This window comes from Drosophila subpulchrella, unplaced genomic scaffold (genome assembly GCF_014743375.2).
Source record: "Drosophila subpulchrella strain 33 F10 #4 breed RU33 unplaced genomic scaffold, RU_Dsub_v1.1 Primary Assembly Seq12, whole genome shotgun sequence".
NCBI lineage: Eukaryota > Metazoa > Arthropoda > Insecta > Diptera > Drosophilidae > Drosophila > Drosophila subpulchrella.
In genome coordinates this window covers 80,330-91,047 of record NW_023665462.1, presented here as the reverse complement: position 1 = coordinate 91,047, position 10,718 = coordinate 80,330, and the positions used below count along the sequence as shown (strand labels likewise).

The 10,718-nt window shown below is 41.6% G+C and overlaps 2 protein-coding genes across 2 annotated transcripts in view; one reads left to right on the top strand and one right to left on the bottom strand.

The window, feature by feature from the left end:
- LOC119558629 overlaps positions 1–10,718 on the top strand; it is a 60,990-nt gene that overhangs the window by 14,112 nt on the left and 36,160 nt on the right. Inside the window, exon 2 of the mRNA XM_037872033.1 lies at positions 31–1,783. Within this exon, the coding sequence (XP_037727961.1) occupies positions 366–1,783 (1,418 nt within the window). The 5' untranslated portion in view covers positions 31–365. The remainder of the gene's footprint in view (positions 1–30; positions 1,784–10,718) is intronic.
- On the bottom strand, positions 2,411–3,038 carry LOC119558632 (S-phase kinase-associated protein 1-like). The gene has a single exon (XM_037872037.1). The coding sequence runs from the start codon at positions 2,946–2,948 to the stop codon at positions 2,439–2,441; it is 510 nt and encodes a 169-aa protein (XP_037727965.1). The 5' UTR covers positions 2,949–3,038; the 3' UTR covers positions 2,411–2,438.

Below are 10,718 nucleotides of genomic sequence, written 5' to 3'. Positions count from 1 at the left end.
AATCATTCGATTTTCTCTTTTCCGTTTCAGCGTTTCGCCGAAAATTAGAGCATAAGGCGAGCGAGTGGGTGGAAGGGGCAAAATGGGCGCCCTCCGCCAGACCATCCGCCCGAGCCAGCGGATGCCGTGCACCACGGTGCGGATGCGTGATGTTCGCGCCCCGGCCTTTGACAACTGAAAATGCCAAAAGGTAGCAAAGCAGCAGCAGCAGCAGCAGTCCCCGTCCCTGCCAATCGATAACCGCAGCACACAAAGTGCTGATCAGCCAATCAAGGCGAGTAACTAAGCGATATAGGGGTATATATAGTCAAAGAGTCCCCCGAAAAAAAAGAGGAGCAAAAAAGCCAGAAACCCCGAGCCCCAGGATGCGGATGTGGATGTGGATGCCGCAGGCTGTGCAGCTGCTGTTTGTGATGGGCTTGTGGGTGATGCAAGGTCAGGCGCAGTTGGAATCCATGGGACAGACAGCCGGAGCAGCGGGATCGGGAACTGCAACTGGATCCCCATCCCTAACCCCATCCATTCCATCGCGGAACCGCATCAAGGCGGAAGCGGATGCCCTGATGACGGGCGACAGCTTCAACATTCGCCACGGGCGCTCTCGTTCGCATTTCCTCCACTCGAACAGCAGTGGTGGGAGTGGTGGTAGCGGTGGTATACCCACCACCCGGCTCCTCCTGGTCCCACCGCCCACTCAGTTGCCCGGAGCGGGTGGCACCTCCCCGGCTCCCGTCACGCATAAAATCCGCAAATTGCACAAGAAGAAAATCAACGAGAGCATTCGCAAGAGTGTGGACAAAAGTCTGGGCCTCCTCCATCCCGCCAAGAACCATCGCAGTCTGGCCGAGGCCGAGCATCTGCAGGGTCGTCCTGCCACCGAGGACACCGAGGATACGGCACTCAGCGAGGTCATGCAGCTGGCGGATGAGATTGAGCTGGAGAGTTCATTCGCCACGGTGGCCCCAACAGGTGATCCGGATATCGTTGTCAAGCAGGCGCGCCAATTTGTGCGTGATGAGGCCAATTACGAGAGGGAGCAGGAGGATGAACCTCTAGGGGAGGAAGAGGAGGAGGAGGAGGAAGAGGAGGAGGAGGAGGAGCTGACTGTATCAACCACCACAAAACCCAAAATGGCCAGAACCCGCCTTCTCCCAGTGAATGGCACTTGGTCGCGAGGGGGTAGGATGCGCAGTGACTCCTCCTCGGAATCGGATTACGAAAGTAATGCCCTGGAGGAGGAGCAAGAGGAGGAGGAGGAGGTTCAGCCATTTGGCAAACCCCAGACCAACGAAAGCCTCGGCACCACAGAGTGGATGGATGAGGGTGGTCAGCGAGGAGGCAGGGAGCCCGAGGCGGAGGCCCGCTCCCAGGTAGCCAGCATGGAGGTCAAGCAGATTAGCTTTGATGGCTCCGATTCCGATTCCGACTCCGAATCCAGCCTGCTGGACACCTCCGAGGTCACCATGGACGATGGCTATCCGCCGGATGTGCAGATCGATGACAAGACCAAGCAGCTGGTCATCGGCGATGTGGAGGGCGTGGAGGAGACGGATGAGAACATGGAGTCCAGCCAGATAACCGCCGATGTGATCAACGCCCGGGACAGCAAGATCGATCTGGTGTCCAAGTTTTTGCAGTACATCGAGCAGCAGCACCTGATGGGCTCCAATTGCGTGGCGGGTACCTCCCTGAATCTCGGCGAGGGCGTGGTCGATAGGTATGCCCAGGACAGATTCCGCGTGGAGGCCGAGGTGGCCGTCAATCGAGCCAACATGCTGACCAGGTGAGTGAACGCCTGGACAAAGTTTTCCGACCTCTGCCCACATCATATTATTCACATGCCAAACTTTTCCAATCGAAAGTTTTTCGGCCAGACGGTTTGGCACAAATGCAAGTGGAAACGGAGATGGAAATGGATTCGCAACGAAATGTGTACAGTTGTGGATAGGGAAATAGCATTACTTATCTGAAGGTCATTCAGGTGTCAATCAAATAGTCAACTTCAACTACCAAAATTCTAGGAATAAGTAGGCGCTTATATAATATATTCTTGAATTTTATTTAGCATTGGGAAACAAATCTTATGGAGACTTTTACTTTAATTAATAAAGTTTTAAAAAACTTGTTAATATTATGCAACAAATATTTTACATTAATATTTAAAGACTTGAAAACTCTGGATTATTCAGAATACATTAGGGTATTCCTAGCATATGCAAATATGCCAAAAAATTATCAACAAAACCATAGGAAGATTGAATCAAAAAAGCTTCTTTATGAGAAAACGCTATCTACAAAATACCATTATCTTAGTATAAATAAATAATCAGCTATTGAAGGCTCCTAAAAGGCACTTCGGAGTAATCCTTCTGTAAGAAAAAACACTTCCTGTTGTAATTCTTATCCCCGAAATATTTATTAAGCCAGTCACTCCGAATTTATAAATCGCCATACTCGGTTATCTCATCCTCCTCCGGAACTTCGGTCCCCGCGGGCCGTAAATCCTCTTCCGAGGGCGAAAAATCGTTGGCAATGTGAAAGGTCTGGCGAATCTCCTCCGCCGTGTGGCCCTTTATCATATTGGCCACCGTCATGCAGGCGGCATTAAGGAGATTCCTGATATCCAAGTAGTTGGCCGCCAGGATGAGCTCGAAGAGAGTGCCCTGATCCATGGCCAGGAACTCGGCATCCCAGGCACTGATATCCACCATTGGCCGGGACGCCTCCCCCTCAGCTTCCTCCTCATTATCGCCCTTATGGTGCTTGGCCCAAATGAGAACCTTTTTCAGAATCGTCGAATTCACATTGGGCAGCGGAATAAGTGGGTCATTCTCCGCCTCCAGTGCACAATCCTCCAGCAGGGTTTTAATGGTGCTCGAACATTTCGCAGTCTCGGAATCGGTGTCGAAAATTTCGCCATCGGAGGACTGCAACTTGATGACTGGCATGGTTTTTCCCCCTCTGGAAGGGCGCCCTTTTGGAATTTATACAATACAACTTTTACACGAAATGGGAAAGTGCCAACGTGACAGTTAAGAATTTAAATCAAACAGAATTGTGATGAGTGCAGTGAAGAGAACATGGAGTTGTTGAGTAACATGGATGTGCCATTAATGAACGTCCTTGTAGAAGAGATACTAGTATTCATAGGTTAGGAATTATTTAAATGACTCAATATGAACACATAATATTAACAAATCGCATATGTAAAGCATTTTATTTAATATATTCACAATGAAGAAATACAGAATTATATTTAACATTTGGAGGAATAGACATTTTAATCAACAGATAATTTATTGCCAGGAATATAATATTTTTCGTACTCCAAAAAAATGTAATTTAAATCAACCAATAATTTATTGCCACTAGAATCATTATACATTCCGTTTAAAAAAATATATATATCACATAGAAGGAATACAAGAATAAATTAAACATTTGGAGGAATATACATTTTAATCCGCTGATAATTTATTCCCTCCAGAAATAAAATATTTTTCGTGCTTTAAAAAATATACAATCTTAATCTTAATTTATTATTATTATAATCAACAAATAATTTATTGCCATAATTAATAGAATATTTTCCTCATTCAAAAAATAAACATTTTAATTGGCAGATACACATATATAAATTTTAGTTTCAGTCTCAGTAGATTCGTATAAAAACCAAAAAAAAGGCTTAGGAGTCCCGGGATTAGCTGAGCTTTTCCATTTCCCATTTCCCAATTTCCCAGCCACCATCGCTCATCGGTCGGCGTTCACGTTTCAGTAGTTATTCGCCAATTTCTGCTCATCCAGATTGGCAAGTGGCCTTTGTCAACAGCAAGCATAATGTGCTTTTCTTGTTGCGGTTGCTCTCGGCGCTTGTTGGGCCATAGTTGGCAGAACTACCTCCGGTTTCCCCAGATTTTCCCTACACTTTTCCTTTGATTTTCCCCCGCCCTGTCCATCTGCTTGGCTGCGTGCATTTTTTTTGATAAAAGTTCAATTACTTAGCGGAGCAGGCGTGCCGGGCAAAAAGTTTGCGGCATTCTTGTGGCCAAAAGGACATTGATTTACCTGAGCGACCAAAGCGATGGCAATTCATTTGGGTTCTCATTTTTTTCTATGGTGTTTTCTCCAGCTGTCCAAACCGAGCCAGCTGATATGTGCTTTGTTTTCTCGAGTCCATTCCGCTTCTATCATCGATTTGGCAGTATATCTTGTACGAGTATCTGTATCTGGATAACCGCCCGAGTGACAATCCGTAGGACAAGGACATCAGGCAGCCCTGCTTCTGCTCCTGCTCACAAGTTTGGCCAACATTTTTTGAGCTCTGCTTTTCTTTTGCTACCCAGCAGCCAGGCACAATAAACACAAAGTTTCATCAGATTTCGCATATGTGGGTCTAGGGATCCAAGTCCAAAGTCCCAAGTCCAAAGTCCTGCTTTCCAATGTCGAAATGCCCTTGCCTGCATACACGCATCCTATGTGTCAATGCCGATGGGGATGTTGGACATTAGACCTGGAATTTATGTCCTTCTGTTTTTCCTCACTGCCTTTGGCGTGTCTTGGGTTTTATGGCCAATGGCAATAGAAAAATCAAGAAAAACTTAGCTCTTTTTTTGTGAAAACAAATAGAAAAACTTGGGTGTGGTTGACTTCGTGCAACAGGCCATTGGATATTGTCCGCAGGATGTGATTTAGTCGTTGCTCGCCGAATTCCAATGACATAATTTTCCAGCAAAAGATAACAACTTTTCGAAGACAGGAAATCAAAGCCATTTGTTCACCGAAAAACTCATTTGTTAAAAGCTACAGACAATCGATGACACACTCAAAAAAGTATTCGCCATAAATTTTAGAAAATAAAATAAGTGAATTTAGGATGAATATATTGCTTTTCGATTTTAGTGGTGTGGTGCACTTTGAATTCTTTCCATCCGGCCAAAGTGTTAATAAGGATTATAATTTTTTATATTATATTATATTATGTAATTCGTCTAAAAAGACTAGACGTGGTTTTTGCCCCACGAAAAAAAAGAAAGAAGGCTATACTGGAAAGGGACTACTTGGCATGTTTCGAGGATAGGAAAAATAGTTGGCATAAGGGTTTTTTTTCGGGAGGGGATTACTTTAAAGGGTTAAAATTATTTTTTTATAAAGAGCAGTAGTAAGGAATTTATTTAATTTTAGTCAATGCCGACTTTTGTTTTAGAATTTAAAAAAAAATAATAATTTTGTACGTAGTTAATTTACTTTATTTAAAAAAAAAATTATTTTGGAGTAGATATCCTTTTGTGATTAATAGAATAAACAAAACGTGTTTCCAAATTTTCTAAAATACAGCTCGAATAATTTTTGAGTATACTAAGAATCCAAATAAAATACCGCCTGTCAATAAAAGGCGCAAATAAACAATTAAACCAGGCGTCGAGCAGCTTGGCAAATTAAGTGACAGAGGGCCAAAAGACGGGGAAAACCCGGAGGGAAAATGGGGAGTGCGGAAATTGGGAAAGCGGACAATGGGTGTAACTTGGCCTGGGGAGCAATAAAATGTCAAAGCTTCGAATGTCAATAAATTAAATTGCGCCACCAAGGATCTGGCTCGGGATCAACATTATTGCATTTAGTGTCATATGCCAGACATTTGTTTTCATTATTGGTTCAACGGGGGAATGTTTCCACTGGGACCCCGATGATTTATCCAGTTCGACTTGCCCCATAAATTTGATGGCCGATACTGTCCAAGTTCCTGGTTCATAATTTCAAAAATGGCGACGGCTAATCAGGACCTGTTTTAATCAGTTTTGCTTGTGTTAACATAATCAAGGCTAGTAGGAAAACTTTTGCTTGGGCGGGAAAAAGGAAATTACGATGGGGGTGTTGAGCCCGAGGTTCCGTGCCACACAGATAGATACTAATTGAAGTTATTGTTTTGTGATACATTGTTATCGCCCTGCCAGCGAAGGATCCTTCCGGTTTTCTTGTACCCACTCGCTTTTTGTGTTTTTGTGTGTTTGGGCATTTCCCGTTTACTTTGTTTCGCAAACAAAAACAAGAATAACATTTAAGGACAGGCAGCTTGAAGGTGAGTGCAGGGGGGGAAGGCTAAATGGCAGTCAGGAAAAACAATATCAATTCAAGTTGAAATTACGAGCTTCAATTGTTTTCTTGCCTTGGCCACTTTTCGTTAGTTTCCGTTCACGCCGCCAAGTGAAGACGGCAAACAGAAGGGAAATGGTAGGAAAACTCCAGCTGAAAGGCACACAGGGCACAAAAGCAAAAGTGTGGCAACATGGCGGATGGAATCGGAAAACTTTTAAGTACTTAAATGTGTTGTCGTCGAGCGGGGAAAATGTGAAGGTGAGAAGGTGAGCGAGAGTTGTGAGTGAAAAGCCAAGGACCTGCTGGCTTGGCTTGTCCTGAAAATTGAGTTTCCGGTGTTGCCTGTTCTCTGCCATCTCAACTCTTTTTTTTTTTTTGCTTTGACTTCAAGTGCATATCTCTCTCTTATTTGCCAGGCAATGATTTTGTTATTTTTCAGCGGAAGTTCGGCGATAAACTTGGCAAATAATTTATTGCCTCGCCGTCGCTTGTTTCAATTCGCAATGCCTTTTGGAATTCGAGTGGCGTTTGCGTTCAGTTCATACAACAAATCGAAATTGAAATCTGCATAAGCGATGCAGTTTCCAATTGCCAGCGGCAATAAAACGCGACAGCATCAAGGACATCCACATCCACACCCCCAGGCCCACCACCCCAAAACCCTTTTATAGCCAAAGTAGGATCCTGTTCCGTCCCCATCGCCGCGTCATTGTCAACATCCTTCAAAAGTTCTCCAAACGGAAGCAAACAAATATCTATGCAAGTCAATGTTCAGGAAACAGTCTCGCACTGATGAAAAATAAAGAGAAACCCCTTTGAAAACTACAGGCTTTAAAAAGGTTTTTACATGAAATCCTGAAAAGGTCTTTAATAATATTAGTTAAAACATCGGTTAAAATACAATCTGATAAACATTTTTGATAGCAAAATATTTATATTGAAACTCTGAAAAGATTTTCTTTTAAATTCCCAAATAAATTTAAGAATATTTAAAAAATTTTTCAAGATTTTTAAAAAATAGATGATAATGAATTCAATGTTTCAGGGTCTTTAAAAAGTACAAAGAAAACATGTTCAGGTCAGATTTCTGTGTTAATAATTTCTCACTAGGCTTAGGATTTTACGATTTTAATTGTTCGTGAACTTCGGAAATCTGATATTTTTAAAGGACTTCAATTTATTTAATTTTTAAAATATTTAAGGACTTCAAAAATATATATTTTTCAGTACAAAAAGGATTTATAACCTCATAAAAATATCCATTTATCATTTTTCTTCAAACTGAAATTAAGAACGAATCAAACCAACTTTTTTCTGTGCACAAAACGAGGTCACCGAATGCAATTTTTCACTTGATTTCTCGCAGTGTTTATGGCTTCGGGACTTTGTGCCGCTTGATTTACTCGACTCTGCTTTCGCCCAGCGGGCGGTGCTAATAACGGTGCCTCCTGCCACGCCCTTTCGACCTGCCACGCCCACGAGCCTGTGCTCCCGCTATTTTTATTGTTAGCCACTGCAGAATGCAGTTGTCTAGCCCCGAAATGGAAATTGTTTTCATTTTGCGCAAAACAATCCTAATGTGGATTTTTACGTTCTCCGCCCGCCTGGAAAGCCGCAAAAGCTAGAGCAACTGCGAATGCAACTGACGCGGACATGCATGCCTTTGTAGGCCACCGGCGGCTTTTGGCCCCGTCCTGATCCTGGGGGCCCCGAAAAGGTGGAGGCTTACTTGGAACCCCTGCACCAGGGCACCACTTCGCAGCGGCCCTTTTTCCAGATGGTTTATTTCAGCACACACATCTGCTCTTGACTCTTGCACCGACGAATGCCGCCCTTGTCGGCAGCCTGGTGGCGATGTTGGATGCAAAAGGTTCGGGTTCTGGTTCTGAATCTGAATTTCATTCTGTACCTGGCTAGAGAGATTCCTCTTTTTTGACTTATTTTAGCAAGCTACAGCTTAACTTATATAACAGGAAACCACCTCTCTATGATATCATAATTAATTTATATTTATTAATACGAAATATAATACATAGGAAAGGTTTTTTTTTTAAAACAAGTAGGTTTTTCTAGAAGGAATTCATATTTTCCCAATGCAGGAACATTTTGTTTTTAATTTGTACTAAAATAGTTTAAAAATTTATAACAATTCTAAGCATATGCTTTTAAATAAACATTCTCTAACATGTAAAATAATAAATAGGTATTGTATAAAAAAAAAACCATAAAGAAAGAACTTGTTTAGCAAGAAAACATAAGATGTGAACTATGAATTACGTTAGGATACGAGGAAGACTATCTTAAAGATTGAAGAAAGAAAAATAGAAACAGCATTAATGTTATTAAACATTTTTAATCAATTAATATTCAAATGATCAAATTATGGAAACTAATATATTTAAAGATACTTTTATAAGAAATACATTAATATTACTATTTAATATGGCGTTCTCAGCTTGCAAATTGCATACATTTTAAAACACTTATGTGCATACGCTGTGTTTCTACTCCAAATAATCTGTTGGTTAATTATTCTGATAGTGCAAATATTATACTATTTTCTCAGTTTCCAAAGAGACCGTATTTTGGCAAATATTTAATAAAGAAAATTAGTTTCTCTGCCTTATAATCAATTTAAGTTTGGGAAGAGCCAAACATTGGCAAAAGTTCAAAGTTTGTCTAATTGATATATAGAGCTGTACAAAGTTCGGTCGCTAAACGCCAGTTCAGCTCAATTTAGTCGTGTTTGCAGAACCGCAAAGCGATTCAACTTATTTTATAACGTCTGTGAATGCTTTTGGATGGTTACCCTCTTTCGGGGGGCCTTACGAACTGCAAACTAAACGACTGCATCGCTTTGCCGCGCTTTGTGCAACACATGTTGCCATAACTTAACAGCTTAACAAACTTGTCGAGTATCCCCCGAAAACAAGTCCTTCGCCTCGGTCGCTTTCAAGTGGCTGGCCCACTCGGCGTATGCGTAACGTTTAAGCCGCAGCAGCCACAAAGCTCTTTCTCCTTTTTTTTTGAGTTTATTTTTGCGCAATAAAAACATTTGGATCGTAGGAACCAGAACTCAGAACTTGGTGCCCAAAAGCCCAGACAAAGTTTGTCTTTGCAAGCAGTCGAAAGGCGCGAGCTCTCGACTCATTATGCTTGGCGGCAGGAAATCAAAAAGGGAAACTTTTCGGCCAAAATGTTTGCCAACTTTACTGGCGCGCCTGCAATAATAATAATCATCGGGCTGGCAAAGTGCGTTGAAAAGAAGTTACCAAGTTGAAAGCAATTAATGGACTAAATCAAAAAGCATTTTTTGAACAATGGGAAAAAGTGCAGGGTGGTCTGGTGGTCCTGTGGCCAGCATAAACATGTCAACAACAAGTGCCTGGGGCTCAATTAGCCGCCAGCCAGCGGAGCGGAGGCCAGGCAGCCAAACTGGGCCAACATGGGGCAACTTTTAATTAATTGAACTCCTTTTCCTGCTTCCTAATTGAGCACACATATTGCCACGTAGCAGGAGTTTCCCAGTGATTTCCCACTCATCTGAACTTTCATCTTTGGGGTCTAATGTCAAATTGGGTAACAAAATTGCCTGCCAAATTAGCCATACATTTTGGATAGGCAACCTCGGCAACCTTTTTAATTTTTGTTAGCATTAAGATAATTAAGTAGGCTTTTAGTTGGTTTTTATTTTTTAATTGTATTTCAAAAAGTTTTTTAAGACCTCCCATTTTGGATACACAAGTTTTTTCTTTAAATTTACAGGATTTCCTTTAATTACCTTTCTCGTTTTAATATGTTAAACTTTTTATAATGTTTACTTTTAGTAGGTATTGTGTATCTAAAGTTTCCAAGTTCAAGCTTTAAATTTACACCAAATAAATACATTTTGTTCCATAAATATACAATTTGTAAGCTTCTCCCAAACATTTAAAAACTTTGTTTGCCGAAGTCAATTAGCATATTTATCTTATATATATGCTAATATACATATGTATGGTTTGTTATGCCTTTTCCTCACTGTTTGATCTTTTAATTACAAAACTAAAAAAAAGTATTTCAAAAAGATTCCCCATCTATGATATTTTGCATATTCATGTGTTCTTCCTTTGAGTTAATATAAAATAAATGATTTCCCTTTAAGATATAATTTCCCAGTCCTCTTCCAAGAATTACAAAACATAATTCGCAGAAGTCAATTAGCAGGGAATCATATCTAAATATATATATTATCAGTTCTGCCTTTGCCTCACCGTTTGATCATTTAATTATGGCCTAATTAAAATTGGCAAAAAGCCTTGACCGTTATGGGTCATTAAAAGCGCACCCGGCAAACAAATAAAGGGCGCCCAACTTCAGACAAAAGGGACGCTATCGTCTGAGGGTTCCGGGAAAGGCACCTCACCATCATCATCATCATCTTGGCCATTCAGTCATTCAGTCAGTCGGCCTTTCTAAGGAGTGTGTTGAAGTGTCCTGGCTTTGAATAATTAAACCGGAGCATTTCGCTTTCAATTAAGATGTCGACACGCAGTCAGAGTCGCAAAAGCAACGGGTGCTCGAGGCCTCTGGCCAAAGGACACGGCCAACCCGAAGGACTCTTGAGGACTTTTCGGTGCGTTCGC